General features: G+C 42.1%; 1 protein-coding gene across 10 annotated transcripts in view; it reads left to right on the top strand.

Moving 5' to 3' along the window:
- The window catches only part of PHACTR1 (phosphatase and actin regulator 1), a 287,644-nt gene that overhangs the window by 144,923 nt on the left and 125,533 nt on the right, over positions 1 to 17,188 (top strand). Inside the window, exon 1 of one of the 10 annotated variants that reach the window (XM_052697788.1) lies at positions 742 to 988. The exons of 8 other annotated variants lie outside the window; for them this stretch is intronic. In XM_052697788.1, the coding sequence (XP_052553748.1) occupies positions 742 to 988 (247 nt within the window). Of the gene's footprint in view, positions 1 to 741; positions 989 to 1,090; positions 1,621 to 17,188 lie in introns of those variants that run through there. One more of the 10 variants, XM_052697790.1, reaches the window with a different exon arrangement.

Below are 17,188 nucleotides of genomic sequence, written 5' to 3' on the forward strand. Positions count from 1 at the left end.
ATCAGGAAGGCATCTGATCAGAGGTTACAATTCCCTTCAGGCTGCAGGAGCCATGAAAGCACCCAGACATGAGTGCATGCACCCAGGGCTGTCTGGCTGCTCCTTGGGCTGCTGTGTCTTGGGCTAGAGGCAAAGAAAGGGGTGTGCATGATGAGCTCCAAACCCTGCGTGCTGCTCAGTCTCAGTGTGAGGGAGAGTGGTCCTGCTCAGATGTCCTAGGGCAGTGCCAGCTGCTGTCAATAGCTGTCACTGCAAGCCACATACAGGACAGGAGCAGGCAGAGGCTCTCCTCTGGCTTTAAAAAAGAAGCAAGGAGAAAAGGTAGAAGGGATTTAGAGGAGAGGAGCTGGCTGCAGCACCCAGGCCTGCCAAAGCCTCATGTGGGGCCGGGGGGCACAGCCCTCTGCCAGCTGGCAGGCTGGCTCTTGGTGTATAAAATATTGATAACTGTAGAACGGGCTGCACTAGTGCCCATGCATCCTGCCTGGAGACCTGGGGAGGGGCTGCCAGAGCAGAGACAGGGAACGGGAGGAGGGGAGCGAAGGGAGGATGCTCACAGTGTGGAGGGGACACGGAGCATCCTCCAGCCCAGCCTGGCCGGATTGGTGGAGCAGCAGGGTCGTGGGGGGCAGCCGAGCTGGGGAGCGCTGCCGTCTGCCGCCGCCCGCCTCCCCTCTCCCCTAGCCCTCCCCGTGATCCCTGTGGCGTGTGGCAGATGAGCACCAAGGCAAGAGCGAGCGGATGGCGGCTTGCACGCGCGCCAGGCAGCCTGGGATGCTGGCTTTTCCTTCTCCTGGCAGCGGGCAGGGCTCTGTTTCAGGCATGAGCGGAGAGAAACCTAAAAAGAAAGCTTTCTATCTAGTGAGGATGAAGCCACTGAAGGAGCCCGCCACTAACAGCAATGTCTCGTTCGTGCTACACTGTCACATAGGCAAGGAGATCAAACACATTTGCAGCAACTGCAGTCGCGGGGAGGAAGCCCGTGACGGTGAGTGCGGAGATGCTGTGGGTGTAGGAGCGAGCAGGAGCATGTGTGCTGGCATGGGCTGCGCGTGTGTGCTTGTGTGCGCTCCGCTCGCAGCCAGGGATCGTGGCGTGCCCTGCACAGAGCCCGGGGAAGCAGGAGAGCGAGCGCGGGAGGAACGCACTGGGCATCGATTCAGCGTGTCGATCAGAGGAGTGCCAGTAGGGACAGGTCCCCTAATTTGCCACAGAAGCTTTGTGCTAGCAGTTAAGGAGCCAACTCTTTTTTTTTTTTTTTTTTTTTTCCCAGTTGCTATAGAAATTGCTGTGTGTATTGATTCTGTTTTGTTACCATTCCCTTGAATTTTAGATTGGGGTTTCTGCCTTGATACATCAACTTTTTCCTCATCGTGCTGCAGTAGAGTTTGCTTGACTCAACTCAGTGTTTGGAAGGACTGCTTTGCATGGAATCCGGCTAGCATGATTTTCACCATGCTGTCAAACGCGTGGGGAAAATCATATTTTTATTGGAGTTAATACAGTGTTCTTCATCAGACAACTGTTCTCATCCCTTCCCCCTCTCCTTTTGGGACTGAGCAAAATCTCCAGAGGGTATTCAGAGAGTGACGGTATAATCGATCGCAGGTGTTGCTAGAGGTACGTATGTGCTTTTTATGGTTTTGTGAATGCCAATATTTGAAGTCAACGATGACTAATTATTTGGATTTTGCCAAAGTCAGCAATTAGGTGAAACTGAGAACTAAAAGAAGGATAAAAGCATTCCGGCAAAAACCAGCCTCGCAGATGTTACCTACATTCCTGTTCGATGTTGTATTACTTTGTCTTGCTGTGTGGTTTTTCATGTTACTTGGGATCGAAGGCGCTTGCTTTAGAGCTCCCTAACTGATGGAGTAGGCGGATCTCGTATTCTGAAGGTCAGGGAAAGGCTTTTTTGGTGAGAAATGTGAATATGAAATTATTATTTTCTGAGCTGAGGCTTCTCAGCAGTTGTTGGCACTTCATTTTTCAGTTTTTGTCTCTGCAACTGATTGTCACATATTTTATTTAACCAAATCTGGCAGGATTTGCTTAGTGCAAAAGAAGGAAATACTGTTTGGAATCTAATGGTCTGTTGTCAACTATAGGTTTACAGTTTAATTAAGTGACTGTGGTTTTGCTCGTGTCTCTTCAGGATCAGCATTAAGATAGTTTTTCTTGGATTAAAACACAGCTAAACGAGAACAAAATTGCTTTCAGTGTAAAGGGTGCAGACACCCTGGGAAGCCTGGAAACCCACAGTGGGTTAAGCACTCTTACTGCCTATGCCACTACAGCAAAATGAAGAATCTGATCAATGCTATACAAAATGTTGAGTATTTTCTTTCCTCTTATGTGCTGCTGGTGACAGTAAGCCCCACAGATACTAAATGAAGAGCTATGCACAGCAGCAGCAGGTGCTTCATGCTGTTAGCATGGATTATTTATCCTTAAAAGCAAATGAAGCCATTTATTAAGAATATGCTCTCCTAGATTAATTGAATTGATCTGAAAGTCGACTGCATCTATGTCTTTTGCTATTTTTTTTTTCTTTCAACCCTTTTTAAATCTTTGCACAGTAAGAAAGCAGCATTGCTTTCCTCCCTTTTAGTGGAATATATATGTACATGTATGCTTACAAACAGACTAATAGATATACATTTAAGAACTTTACTTCCTTTTTTTTGTTCGATTGTTTAGCTTCAAACTGTCAGGTAATCTGAGGGGAGAGTATGCCTCCTGGAAGGGGATAATCAAGCAACCCCAGAGAGACAAAGAATAGGGCATGGAGGCTTCAGCCACCAGACTTCCAGAGCATCTCATCCACCCATCTCCACCTCCTCATTCTGTGGCATAGGATTTCATTCACCTCCATGCAAATAACTTTCATGGTCATCATTTTAAAAGGATGTAATAACAATACAACCTCACTGCTTTCCTTTCCACCAGCATACACAGCTGTTAGTTTCTATTAGAAAGTAAGGAAACTAGTCTCAGGTTTGCTGGCTCGACTCTGACCTAATCGTTTTTCAGGCTGGTATCTCCCTGGTTGGTACCAGTTCTAGACTTAGAAGTTTGGAGGGAAAGGATTATCTATGAACTGAAATTATGATGTGATTGTGGTATCAGCAGGAAAGATAAGGGGTATCCATGGATATTCCATATTCTGTATGGAAAAGCAAGAAGGGATATCTGGGTGTCCATGAAGTTGTACAGCCTGAAGATACCAAAAGAGGGGATAGCTTAGTTCTTCCTGTTAACAGAAATGCACACCTTTTTCCATCATTGCCAACCTCACTGTCCTATCCAAACCTTTATACAGTTTAGATAGGTTTCAGGCCTGCAGCTATGTTCATAGACCAGGTTGTAGCTCCTACAACCTAAGCAATTATTCCATTTTCTGGTGCTACATACAAAGACCAGGATTCAATCCTTAAAGTATAGGCAAGCCAGTGGAGTACTATTGATTTAATGCTGAAATACCTTCCAAATCTAGTTGTGAATCCTGGATTCTAGTCATGATTTTACTCTGCTTTCTCGGCATTGACAAAACTGGGGAAGGAAAATTCATACTGAAAAAGACAAAATCATTCTAAGGCCACTAACCTATCTAGCAAAAGGCACAAGATGAGAGCAGAAGAGATAGCAGTGCACCCAAAGGAAATGCTGGAGGCAGATGCTGAGTCCTATGGTATCTTCAAAGGGAGGTCATTTAATTTGGAGAGAAGTTGCTGAAGGAATTTGGACGTGCAGATGGACTCCCTGAAGTAAGGATGAAGGGAAGGTGTGGATGCAGCATTATGATGAGGTAAAAAATGAAAAGGCAAAAGCTCAGAGAGGAGCTGGAGGTTACAAGCATGCCAATGGAGATGGGAAATGTTTTAGCCATCATACTGAAAATCACAGTTGCATTTAATGCCAAGTTAGTCAGAAAATAGAAAACAGAGAGGGGTGTATAAGGCATCAGTACTGAAAACTTCGGTGAGCAGAAATGTTGTTGCAGCAGAAATTTCCCCTTGTGAGGGAAGAACGAGGTGTTTGGTTTCATCCTGTGAAGTCTGAGCGGCCGTAGAATATCCAGGGCAGAATGTCAACAAGGCAATCAGACATGGTAGGCTGAACTGAGAGGGAGAGGTCAAATGTACAAAGGCATGAGACACCCCAAGGAATAGAAGAGCAATCTGCACTGAGCGCTGAATGCTGCTGAGTGCTGGGAGGGAAATGCTGGGAGAAGCTGGGTGAGGAGTCCCAAGATGGGCAAGAACTGGGAGGACAACAGAAGTGGAGGTATTTTGAAACTACCACAGGTATGGAGGGGGATGAAAATGCTGTCCGAATGTAAACATGGGAAGGTGGATTATAAACTTCTAGACAACGGAGAGCCTGAACTAGAAGAGATCCAGATGCACTGAGTGTGTGCGATGCTAACCATCACCTGGTATGTACAAAGTACTTCTAAACACACTGTGATGTCAGGCCTCTGGGAGAGCTGTGGTGCTGCTGGGCCACTGAAGGTGACATGCTTATGAGCAAGGGAACAGTAGTTATGGGGACAAATAAAGGGAGAACACAGTGGCTGGATTTTTCATAGATTGAATCCGAATGTTGGCCTCTTGCAGATGTCTGAGCCAGGTTCTGAATGTCTGTTTAGATACATCTTTACTGTGGTGAGAAAACTGTTGAGAGTAGAAAGTACCCTGAAAAGATGTGAGTAAGTGAAGTGGGTTACTACTGGTTTTTGTGCAAAGGATGTGGCGAGAAATCTCAAGTGGAAAGCAGTTACGTAACTGTGTATTGGAGCAGAGGGAGAAGAGTGCACAGAGAAAAGTGATTTTTACTATCGTGAAGACAAGACTTTCTGCTATTGTTTTCAGTTAGAAAATTTGAGAACATTTACTTTATCATCTCTTAAGAGACTGTCTCTGAGGTGATTATTTTGCTTCCCGCAAAAGTAACTATTAAATGAAATAGTTATCTTCTAGAAAAGCAATAGTCCTTGCAATAGCTGTGTATAAATGTAAGTTTTTCTTCACTAATTCTCACATTATATCCAACAGTAGCTGCTCTTCCATTACCACCTCCAGAGCATGTGCAGTGTGTGGCTATGAGGCATTGCAGTCATTTACAATTGTACCTGTTCTATCTCCTAAAATATTTCGGAGAATAAAAAAAGTAAACCTCACAGAATGAATAAGTAGAAAAGAAAACCAGCACACCTGGTCCTGCTGTGAAGTGTAGGAAGCTGAAAAACATGCTTGGGGTTACAACAGCCCATGTAATTATGCAGTGTGTGTCTTTAGTCTCTGAGGGATAGTTACCTTAAAGAGAGGGGGAAAAAAGGCATGAGCCTTTCACTGTAGGGTGAAATATGTCTGCTTGACAACACAGATCATAAAATAAACTAGGTTTATTTTTGTAAGTTGAACTCTGTAGTGTTTGATTTGAGATGAATGTGATGCTGTGGCAAAGGAACCTGATGCAGTTGAGCAGACATTTTCTGCACGCCAGTGGTGCCAGGAGTCTGACAGTGCACCTTGCCCCCACCAGCATCACTTTCTGCTCTGAAAGATGAGTGCCCACAGCATTTTGTAGGATGAGATAAATGTTTATTTCTAGTAAGAAAGGTGTGATCTTTACTCAGTTTTACCATCTTCACTGACGCAGTGGGATCAGTCCTTCACCTTAGGAAGCTTGCAGTGAGCACGAGCTTCATTCCCTTCATATGGCCATCCTTCCAGGAGCTCCATGACTCCTGGGGACAAGTCCATGAGCTGCTCGTGTGTCTGTGGCAAAAATGTCTGTCCCCAGAGTAAAGCAGTTGTGTATTCCATGTGTGTCCATGCTGTGAATGGTGAGGGGCATTTTGCCAAGAGGGTTGCACTGGTAGTCACCCAGGAGAGCTCTGGGATTGTCTGAGAGAGCTCTAGAAGATGCCTTGGCCCAAATATAGTTTACACTATTGACCAAAACAATGAGAAATATGTAGGTAGAATTATAGATAGTTCACTTGGGTAAGTGAGAGTATGGGTGAAAAGGCTGTATGCAATATCAGGTGCCCCAGGGTGGAGGAACGTGACTGTGGTGACAATCAATGGACAGCCAATGCTGAACTTGTGCAGGATTTTCTGTTCCAGCTGGATGTATATAAGTTTAAGGGATCTGATGGAATTCATCACAAGGTACTCAGAGGGCCAATTTCATTGCATGACCTCTCTCAGTTCTCTCAGTTATTTTTCAATGGTCTTGGGAATCTGGAGACATACCAGTTGACTGAAAGCTGGCTAACATTGTTTTAATTTACGAGAAAAGCAAAAAGGAAGACCCTGGTAATTACAGGCCTGTCAGCCTATCACTCTTACTTCAATGCCTAGTAAAATCATGGAAAAAATCATGGTAGGAGTTACTGAAAAATGTCTGAAGGACAGTGTGGTCATTGGTCACAGTCAACATGGGTTCGTGAAAGGAAGATCCCATTTAACTGACTTAATTTTCTTTTATGAAAAGATCACCCATCTAGTTGACCAAGGTTGATGTTGTCTTTTTGGATTTCAGTGAAGTTTTTTTATACTGTTTTTCACAGTATATTTCTGGACAAAATGTCCAGCAGACACCTAGGCAAAAACATAATGCAGCTGGTGAGCAGTTGGCTGATGGGTCAGGCCCAAAGGGTTGTAATAGTGATGGAGTTACATCAGGCTAGCAGCTAGTTATTAGCAGCGCTCCATTTTAGGGCCAGTTCTCTTTAATGTCTTCATGAATGGCTTGGATGTAGGAGTAGAAGGTATTTTGGTTAAGTTGGTAGACAATATTAAACTAGGAGGAGCTGTTGACTCCATCAAGACTGGAGAGGTCTTACAGAGAGATCTAGATAAATGAGAGAGCTGGGCAATCCCCAACTGCGTGAAGTTTAAGAAGAGCAAGGGCCATTATTTTCCACCTGGAAGGGGGCAACCTGACTGTACAGGGAGTAAGATGCTGGAGAGAAGCCCTGCTGAATGAGATTTGGGGATCTTGGTCAACAGCAAGTTGAACATGAGTCAGCAGTGTGCCCAGGTAGCCAGGATGGCCAACTGTATCTTGGCTTGCATCAACAGTATCTTGGCATTCTTAGCCTGTCAAGGGAAGTGTTTGTCCCACTCTACGCTGTGCTGTGCAGCCTCACCTTCAGTACCATGTGCAATTTTAGGCACCACTGTACAAAAAGGGCGTAAAACTATTAGAGAGTATACAAAGGAGAGCCATAAAGATGGTGGAGGGCCTAGAGAGGAAGATGTATAAGGAGAGACTGGGGTCCCTTGGTTTGTTCAGCTCAACATAGACCTCACTGCAGTCTATGGCTTCCTCACAAGGGAAGTGGAAGGGCAGTGCTGATCTCCTTTTTCTGATGACCAGCGATAGAATGCTTGAGAACAGCATGAAACTGCATCAGGGAAGGGTCATGCTGGATATCTGGAAGAGGTTCTTCATCAGAGAGCAATCAGGCACTGAAACAGCCTCCCTAGGGCACTGGTCATGGCACCGAGTTTGTCAGAGTTCAGGAAGCATCTGAACAACTCTCTCAGACATATAGTCTGATTTTTGGTGGTCATGTGTGGAGCCAGTAGCTAGACTCAGTGATCTTTATGGGTTCCTTCCAACTCAGGATGTTCTGATTCTGTGATTAAATCAAGCTTACATAAACCCATGACTGTCCTGTGTTTTAGGATGAAAATGCCTGTGTTACTATGGGAGAAATGTCTTCTGGGCTGTATCATTAATGTGAGAAAATTTAAAAATAACAACAACAACAAAAGATGGAATTGCTCACAATGGCTCAAATTCCTTTTGTTTTTATTACACAGTGTTGACATATAAACACTGATAAGAGGCCACAGCAATCCCTGTTGTCCTTAGAGTGCAGGCAGCTGGCATGTTTCAGCCCCATCTCTTCTAGTTGATTTCTGTCTTTCTTTAAGCCCATAGCTCCATTGCCATCATTTGAAAGCATCTTACCACCCTATCCTCTATTCAGAGAACCAAGTTGAAAGTACTGGGATATGTAAGCTTCTTAAATATAAACATCAGGTTAACACTGAATACGCAACAGAAAGATTGGTTCCTTATGGGCAGTCTGAAAAAGGAAACAAAATGCCTGTGAGAGCGATGAAAGCAGTACAGCATTTGCTATACTTAATAATTACTATCTTTTCTAGGTATTTATTGTATTTCTGAATAATATGTCTAGTTTTAGATATTCTGTATCAAGGTAAATATGTCAGCAATACAATACAGAGCTATTTGTTAAACTGCGAAGGGCTGCAAGCTCTTCAGTCTTAAAGAGAAGGCAGTGTGTAATAAAGGGGCAAAGTGCAGGGGGAGGCACATGTAATGGAAGGGCAGACTCTGCTTGCTCTGCTGTTATCAGAGCATTTGGGACCATCTGATATCAACCTGCCCAAAGTAGCCTGGCGTTCTGCATCTTTTTACGTCATCCCTCTGTCCTATTTTGCGCTCTGATCCCTGCCCATGTGTGCAGTTAATTTCCTCTTCTGTGGTTTTTTCCTGTCTGAGTGCATTCCTTACTCACTTAGAAATGGGTTTTTTTTTTAAATACTGGTTTGCCTAGGTGGCTTCTTTCTCTTTTAAGAGAAAGAATTGGGATTCTTCAGAAGTAAATGAAATTTTTAGAGATCAATTTTTTTGAATTAAAATAAATTAAAATCAATTTCTAGAATTCTGATCATTAATAACATCACTGCCAGTCACAGCCAGAAGCAGGAAAATATTGGTTATGTGGGGAAGCGATCGGAACAGAGAATCCAAATCAGTGTTCTGTCACAGGAGCGCTCTTCTTTTCTTCTCTTTTTGTTTCATATTTTCAATTTGCAACTGGTGCTATTTTGTATCAGTTCATGCTATTATAATAGCTTCTGCCTCTGCTTAGAAATAGCTAATACCACATTATGACAGGGTTCACTTATGAGTTCCTTGACTAATGAACAAAACCTATTCTTTCAAGTATACTGTTGTATATAATGTTATCACACAGGATATTACCTCAGCAATACAGGTATTGTTGTAGTGCATGAGTTTATTTCTTGATCCATTTCAGTGGCTTGTAGTAAATGCGCAGCTCTTCCTTTGTATCTCCTAAGATTGTCTTGCTTGTAATAAGACAACATTCAGCTTCCTTTTGGTGCCATCTTATTCAACCACTCATTTGCCAAAACAATTTCAGTGTAAGTGTGTATGATACCACCTTGCTAATGCTCTGCTGGGATGTCCGAGAGTTACTGTATGTGGTTGTAGGATGGTAAGTTGATGGTGCCACGTCTCACACGTCATCCCAAACAGATCACCCAGCATCAGGGCACAGGAGCAACTGAAGGGAAACACCAAACTATATGGTGGTCAAGTGTGCAGTCTGGTCTGGAATTAGCAATCGCTTTCTTAGAACGTGGAGGGTGCTGTGACATTTTTCATTCTCTAGATGGATGCAGCAAAGCTGCTAAGAGGTGAAGGCTGGGATGTACTTGGAGGCCCCACATTTTCCTTTGTGAATTTAATTTGTATGTTTAAGGAAAAGTAATGATATTCTTGACATCGCTATGAGCTGAAAAACTGTCCCCTCGCTTTTTTTTTTTTTGGCTCTTGTGAGGTGATGTGAATCTCTACTTGTCTGTTGCTTCTTGTCGTAATGTCTCAGGAAGGATTGGGGGAAGGAACAAGGTAATGTCTGATCTTGTCACTGTCGTCTCTCCATGACTTCCCTGGCTTTTGGTCCAGTTTAATCAAGATGAGGTAGATAGTAGAGCTATCAGGTCATTTCAACGGATGGAAGGGTTGGTTAGAAGTCTTGGATGTAACTGAGATGTTAAATAAGTAGAGTAGACTAGTCATTAACTACATCCCAGCAAATGAACCAGGTCTCAGAATGCCACTATGGTCGACTGCATTCACAGGCCATGTATTAGACAGCGTCTCTGAAGTATTTGTGACCCATGTATTCACATCCACACAGACCATATCCGTGGTTCCTAATATCAGTAGTCCATGTCATAAGGACTGTGGCACTGGCTTTGTCTCTTTACACATCCCTTGGGGTGCAGCTACTTTGACATTTCCGATATTCAAATGCTATTGTAGCACCAGTGCTGTGGGTTTTGTTTTTTTGTTTTGGTTTTTTTAATGCTGAAATCTTGAACTCTTCCTCCCGTGCACCAGCAAAGCAGGATGCTCTCCTTATACTAGCACGCCTGCTTTATTCATTAAATAGCCTTGAAATCTGGGTTCAGACAGAAGTAAAAGCCAGGTGCAGAGACTTGTATGTATCTTAGGCTATCTGAGTCTGAAGCATGCCCAACTGAGAAATAGAAGAGTGAGATGACTGAAGTTTTCATCAATATTTACAGCCCCAAGGTAATTGTTTGCTGGTTTATAGCCATGAGTTGGAAGCTGAGTTCCAGCTGTCTGCTGTGGTGCTGAAGATGGGATTTAGTTCCCGTTCCAGTGTCTGAATTGAGAAGAGCAATTTCTGCCTGTCTGTTCTCTGGATGCCTGTCTTTGAGTCCTCCAGCAAAGGTTGGAGGTAATTAGGCATGATACCTAACAGAGAAAGCAGGGAGGGACTCATGAGGTTTGGTTATGTAGCTTCCCTTGCCTCAAAGACTCTCCCTAAGTGGCAAGTGTAAACAAGCTGAGATTAAGGAGGTTTTTCTCTTCTCCTTGTGTGTCTCAATAAAATACAGGCTGCATTTTGTCTGCATTGTTCAACTCTAGGAAAGTGCTCGAGTTACTAATGTAGAATTGACTTTCTGTGCATTTCTATCATCATGCAAACTTCATTCTCCTTATGCTGTGCATGGAAACCCATCAGCCTAATAGAAGATGCAGGGATCCTGCAGTTACAATCGACTGATCGATCGCTCTGTATTCATATCAAGTTGGCAGAGCAGCCCGTTCAGTAAGCTGCAAGGTGATTGTCAGTTCAATAATACATTTTCTAGCATTACACAAGAGTTAGAGAAAGACACTTCAGGATTGCTTTTATTTGAGTTCGTTTTCTTTTGTCAGTTTTTCACCCTCAACCTCCTTTACAAAGTGATCTCTGTGATAAGTACAAAAAGTAAAAATTAAAATTGCAGGTAAGATAAATTCTGTATGAAGATGGGTGGTAATTTTAGAAATGAGCTGATTTGAGCTAATACAGCTATTGCCTGTGTTTTGTAGACAAAGATGATGATGTTCTTCACCCGCTATGACAGTTAATTTACTTAATTTTTGTGCATTATTATTGCATTTTTTGTTTACCAGTCTCTATTTGTATATGTTTGTCCATAGGTATCTTTAAGCATATGTTTTGTCCTTTCTTAGTTTGTTTCCTCCTAATCACCACAAACCTTGTAAAGCTCAAGATTCTTGGCCAGATGTCGTGGTTGTGGCCAATCTCTTGCTTGTGAATCTAAAACAAATGCTGTTTAAGTAAAGAGGTTTTTGAAAACCAAGTGTGTGTGGCAAAGACTCCAGCTTGGTTGAAATAGTGTATATGCCAGTTTGCTCGGCTTTCTTCACAATCTGACATTTGACTTGATAGAAAGGAGTCTCTGGTACTTTGTTGTACAAACACTTGGTCCAAAAGAGACTGGTACCCAAAGTTGAGAGCATTGTGCCCCATTGAGTTACATGAACAGAGGCAACTGAAATTGCCAAAAGCTTTCTTCTTTTTGTTAAATATCTGCCTTGCAGCAGAATCTTGATAAATTTAAGAGGAAACCTTCAGCATTTAGGGAAGACAGATTTCATCAGTTTGTTATTTGTCCACTGCCAGCAGTGAAAGGGTAAAAAAAAGATAAGTGTTTTACTGTAATGAATGTCGGGTTCTGGTTGGCTTTTATCTTATTTCTGTATTGAAATGAAATCTCATGCAGATGCCTGCTGCAGTTACCTTCATGATACTGCAAAACGAATTTTGCTGCCAATTTTGTGGTCAAGTGGCTCTTCATAGGCACACTCCAGTGTGCTTCTGAGATGTTCCACTCAATTCGTGGCATGCAAGATGCCTTTGGTTTCTCTCAACCACCACAGAAAGGGGCCATTCCCATCACTACAAATGAAAGCACCCATTAAGACCAAAGTGTAAAGTCTTCTCCACCGATTTGTTTTTTCTGTATGTGAATTTTAGCATGCCCTTAGCTTTGGACAGTGAAATCCTCTGACCTCAATAAAGAGGCAGGTTTTAGCGTGCAGTCAACACGTCCGAGCCCCATATGGGAAGAATCACACATAATGAAGTTCATCTTCCTTCCTCTTTTCCCTGCTTTCTCATTAATGTGATTATCACAAGGAAAGAGCAGAGGGCTCTAGTTTTTCTTCATTTGCCAAATTTTGACAGATCTGAGGACAAAATATGATCCTAGTCCCCAAGATGATCATCCAGTCACTAGATGGCTTGGTAAGGTAACCTACTACTTGTGATCTTTGCCTTTTAGTTTGATATGGTCAGTGTTTCATGTGTTTCTGCAACCATTATTACCAGGCATAAAATTGATGGAACTATTTCAGTAGGTTTTTCAGTGTTCATGTTTTCTTGACTCCTTGAGGTATTTTTTCCCTTTGCTGTGATTTAAACTCTTTCTCATTTTCTGAGCTATTTCTGGTTTCTGGACCTGGAATTATTCATGAACTTCAAGCTATGTGCATAGATCCTATCCTTGACTGTAATGTTTCTTAGGTAGGTATAAGCAACTTGATAACTTGATCAGCTCCATCATTTTAAAGGCAGGATAAATAGCCTTATATGGTCCACTAAAGTCAGAATAAACAAAACTCAGAGCCTTTCCTCTGAATCTGTGGGGCAGGAGAAATACCCCACGGATCTCAGCAATCATGAGACATCCTAGATGCTAAAAAAAAAAAAGTGAAAAAAGTGAAATCACTGTTATGAAATCCACACAGAAATACGTCACATATTTTAGCCAGCAAACCAGCATGCTTTATTCATGACTTTAAAGGAGCTGTCGGCGTTTTCTCCCTTCTGAGTATTCAGCTGTGAAACTCAAGTCTTTACCGTGAGGGCCTAAACTGAAATTTCACCTCAGCCAAAAGTCCAAACTAACCATCATTTGAATCAGTAAAGGAATTCCTATTCTAACGTCAGAGAAAACCGTATGTAGCTATTTTCAGGTAATGAAAGTCCTTTTAATTCTTGAACATGGATGTGTGGATACAAGCTGTCTCTATTGACTTTTCTTCCTTAATTTTTTTGCTAGGCTCTTACAGATTTTTGTTTCGTTAATACTCATATTTATTCTCATATCATCTTATTGGAAGTAATTCCACCCTGGGAACAGCATTACAAATGTTAAATCTTCTAAAGTCAGTGGTGCCATCCTACTAGTATCACCATAAAAGTAAAAAATGAAGTGTTTAATTACTTTAATGGCCAGAAGAGAAGGAACAAGTTACCTGCCTTTAAGAGCTAGAAAGTTCAAACCATTTTCTTGTAAACTCTATACTGAATCTCTTGGGAGAAAGCAACATCTATTTCTGTTCTTTAAAGAAGTTATAGGGAGTTGGCCAAGAGGAAAAGAGTAATTATACCAAATGCACACTTATAATGAGCATAAATATGACTATTAAGGAAACATAAAAATCAGTAACAAATTTAGATGGCCTTTTAAAGTGCACATCTTTAGTAAGACAAATTAAATTATTGGATATTCCTACTCTTAAGAACTTCAGAAGACAAAGATCAGAAATCGTTCACTTGATCAGAAAGTCTCCTACAAAATTAGAAGCACTTAAAATATTTTTTCTAGACTTTCTCAAAATAAACAGCCAGCCTTTAGCACTAGCAGTTTCTTTGTGGAAAGGCTGAGCACTTTGCTTAGGGAGAACTTCCCACTGACTCCCATTGTACAGGGAGCAGTGAAAGATGCTGTGCTGTGTCTGCCTCTGCCCAAATGGCAACTAGCAAAATGTTGCAACAAGCCTTCAGGCCTCCATGGAACACACTCTTTTCTTGGATTCCTTTTATATTTTGCAGCTCTACAGAATTTGCAAGTCAGGCTGGTATAAGAGAGAAATCCAACCACAAAAATGTTATTACCAGCTCCTCCAAGAAGACACTTTAATCAGTTGCAAGGCCTTCACTGAATCAAAATGTGTAAAAATATGAACTAGTTCTTCACTGGAATACATTTCAGAGTTGAAGGTACATGGATTTCTGTGCTGTTTTCTTGTTGTGTGGATTGAAGACTTGCCTGGAGGAAGGCAGCTTCTCTGCTTCCATAGCATTGAGTTTGGAGAAGAATTTGAGCTACAATTAATGAGACTTAACTCTGTGTTTGATGAGCTAGAGGATGACTCAGAAGTGGTTAGGACTGCCTCTTGGGTTTAACAGCACAAGCATCTGTACAGAGGCAGCCCTGTGCCACTGTTTACAGTCCTACCACCAAGCATTAGATCAGTTAGTGGTGTTGCCAAGTTTTAAGTAAGATGAGGGTCACCAACACCACTACAGCAGCGTTGCCTTATAACATTTCTTTTGGTGCACAGTGTAGAGCCTTGGATTGCAGATAGTCCTGTGTGAATCATGCTCAGCTTTCTCCTTTGAACTTTTTGGTGTTGAGAGATTTATTTGCATTGTAAACTTTGCAAATTACTTTCTAAGAAGGTTTAAAAAGTAGTATTTAATATTATGTGCATGGTTTAGTAGGCAGTGCGATTCTACCTTCTGAACAGTTGGTTTTCAGTCTCAGAAGCTAAATGGATTGAATGTGCACTTGTCCAGCTCCTGATCTGCTTGTACTTAGAATCTGCTTTAGCTCTTCATGTGCTAAAACGCTCTTGGGAGAAGAGTCTTTTTGCTCACGGATGACTGCCCTGACTATTGGGAGCCATGCTTCCACTCATTCTTTCTTTCAAACCCAGTAGGTCTTGAGTTCATCTTCACAGTAATTCAGTAGGAGAGATGGGAGATACTCTCCCATCCATCGCAGTAGAAAGTCCACTGGTGTTCCCAAGGAAATGTTGGGAACATGGGCTTGGACTTTCACAGGAGGATGAAAGAAATGACCCTGTGATTCTCCTGTCTCCCAAACAAGTGTTCTGTCTGTTCCAACAGTAAGTTCTTCCTATCTCATCATTCTTCCTCTAGAGCACAAACAATCATTCTCCTCTCTTTTCCATTTAGGATGGGTAAAATTCCCCTTCCTTTCAAGCTGAAGCTTCTTAACAAAGCACGTATTCCTGGAATGTGTGGAATTGCTTCCATTTAGACCTAAGAACTCAGGTTTGCTTGTGCTGCCTTTTTTCTCTTGGCTGCCATTTGGTTGTGCTGCACTCCTTGTGGCTGCTCCTAGTCCCCTTTTGGAGCAGCTGAGTCTCTACATATTGTGTGCCCAAAAGGGGTCTGTGGGTTCTGCTCCTACATCCAGGCGCTCAAAAGCAAGGAGCTGCAGCACTGTTTGTTGAACGTAGCTCTGAATCTATATGTAATAAACACTTAGGAGGTGGGAAATGCAGTGAGTAATGAGAGCAATAAAGCAAAGACAAAACAGCTGAGATCAGTGAAACGCAACGATCCTTATTTTCTATAATTACAGCAATTATGTAGCTATTAATGACATAACCTGATAAAGCGCTTTTGTTGCAAGCCAAAATTCCGTGCATTATCCTAAAATAAGGGAAATGCGTGGTGTTTTGAGAGATTTCATACCAATAAAGACCTATTTATAGTGTAACCTACACTACAGTATAGTTTGCAAAGGCTAAAAAATGGCTTTCAGATTGCAATCGGCATGAATAATTAACGTCTTACGTCAAAGTGTGGGGAAGTCGGAAGCAGGGTCCTAAAGGGATTGGACTTCTGAAGCTATTCATTGTGCTTCTATTCCAAGAGAAATATAAACACTGAGGTAGAGGGATCACAGCAGAGAGCTGTACGATGGTCTGATACCTGTGCTGAAATGGGCAAACACGAATGGTAAGAGATTCAGTTTACACACGCAGTGCAGAGTGATGGCACACCTGGGGAGCGGTAATAATTGGCAGTGCTTTAGAAAGGGGGAGTGCTACTTAGCATGCAAAGAAACGCTACTGACAGTCTCTTCATGGCTCATAAACCCACTGTGCCAGCCCAGCCAGTGGCATTACAAATGCAGACTTCCAGTGGGAGCTGTTGTCAACCAAAGAGCTAATCATCCCCGTCTGGCAAGACTGCCTTCAGTCTGCTGTACGCCATGCCTTGTCTTTCGCTGAGAAGTTAGGGAAAGTTTAAATGGGTAATTCAAATAGTAACAGGAGGGCTGCTGAAAATTAATTCCAGGTGCGGAGGGAAATTAAAGAGAAATAACAGTACAGGTGATAATAGAAGAGCAGAAAATGAACCATTTTGCTGGAAGAAAAACAAGGTGTTATTTTGTTTTGGTTTTTTTTAATTGAAAGTGTTCCTGTTCAGGTAAAGAGAAGGCGTCAGTGCTCAGCAATTAGAGTAGTCGTTCAAGTTTCCTGTTATTTCAAAAAGACATTGCCCTTCCACTTTTTGGTAGAACAGAGGTTTTAGAGAAAGGTCTGTGCGCTTTAAAGTGGGAAATGCTCAGTATGTGGAGTATAAAAGAAACCTCAAAACAGTGAATGCTTGGAAATTAATCTGTAGAATAAGGACTGTTTGGCTGTGGATTGGGAATAAGTGTTATGGTTTTTGGTTTTTTTAATGTATATGTAAGTATTATCCTTAAATGAATGGCATTTTTACTCATTTGCATACATAGGACCAAGATCATTTCCAGGCTATTAATGGAGATTTGTATAAATATAACAGAAAGCACAATGTAGATATTGATGTTTACTAGGAAGGCTTAAAATCTAACTTTATGAAATGCCTGTTAAGACATCAATATAACTGAGTATGAGCAATGATGATTAGAAATGGTCAATGAGAAAAGGGTGTGATTACAAGCAGGAAAGGAAATCTTCAAGATCACAGATGGAATAGGTGGGCTTCCAAAATTGCTGCGTACCTGAATGGGAAAAAGTGGCTTTTCTAAGATGGAACCTGGACTGTTATATATTGGCAGCATTAATAGAGGCTGTGATTCCCAGACAGACACTGGAATGACAGAATTTGTTCTCTGACAGAACTGTGTACAGTGTGTTTTGTTTGAGAGGACCTAGAACTGCCTCCTACACTGCTCAAAGCAAGAAAATA

Source organism: Tympanuchus pallidicinctus, unplaced genomic scaffold (genome assembly GCF_026119805.1).
Source record: "Tympanuchus pallidicinctus isolate F22 unplaced genomic scaffold, pur_lepc_1.0 scaffold31, whole genome shotgun sequence".
Lineage (NCBI taxonomy): Eukaryota > Metazoa > Chordata > Aves > Galliformes > Phasianidae > Tympanuchus > Tympanuchus pallidicinctus.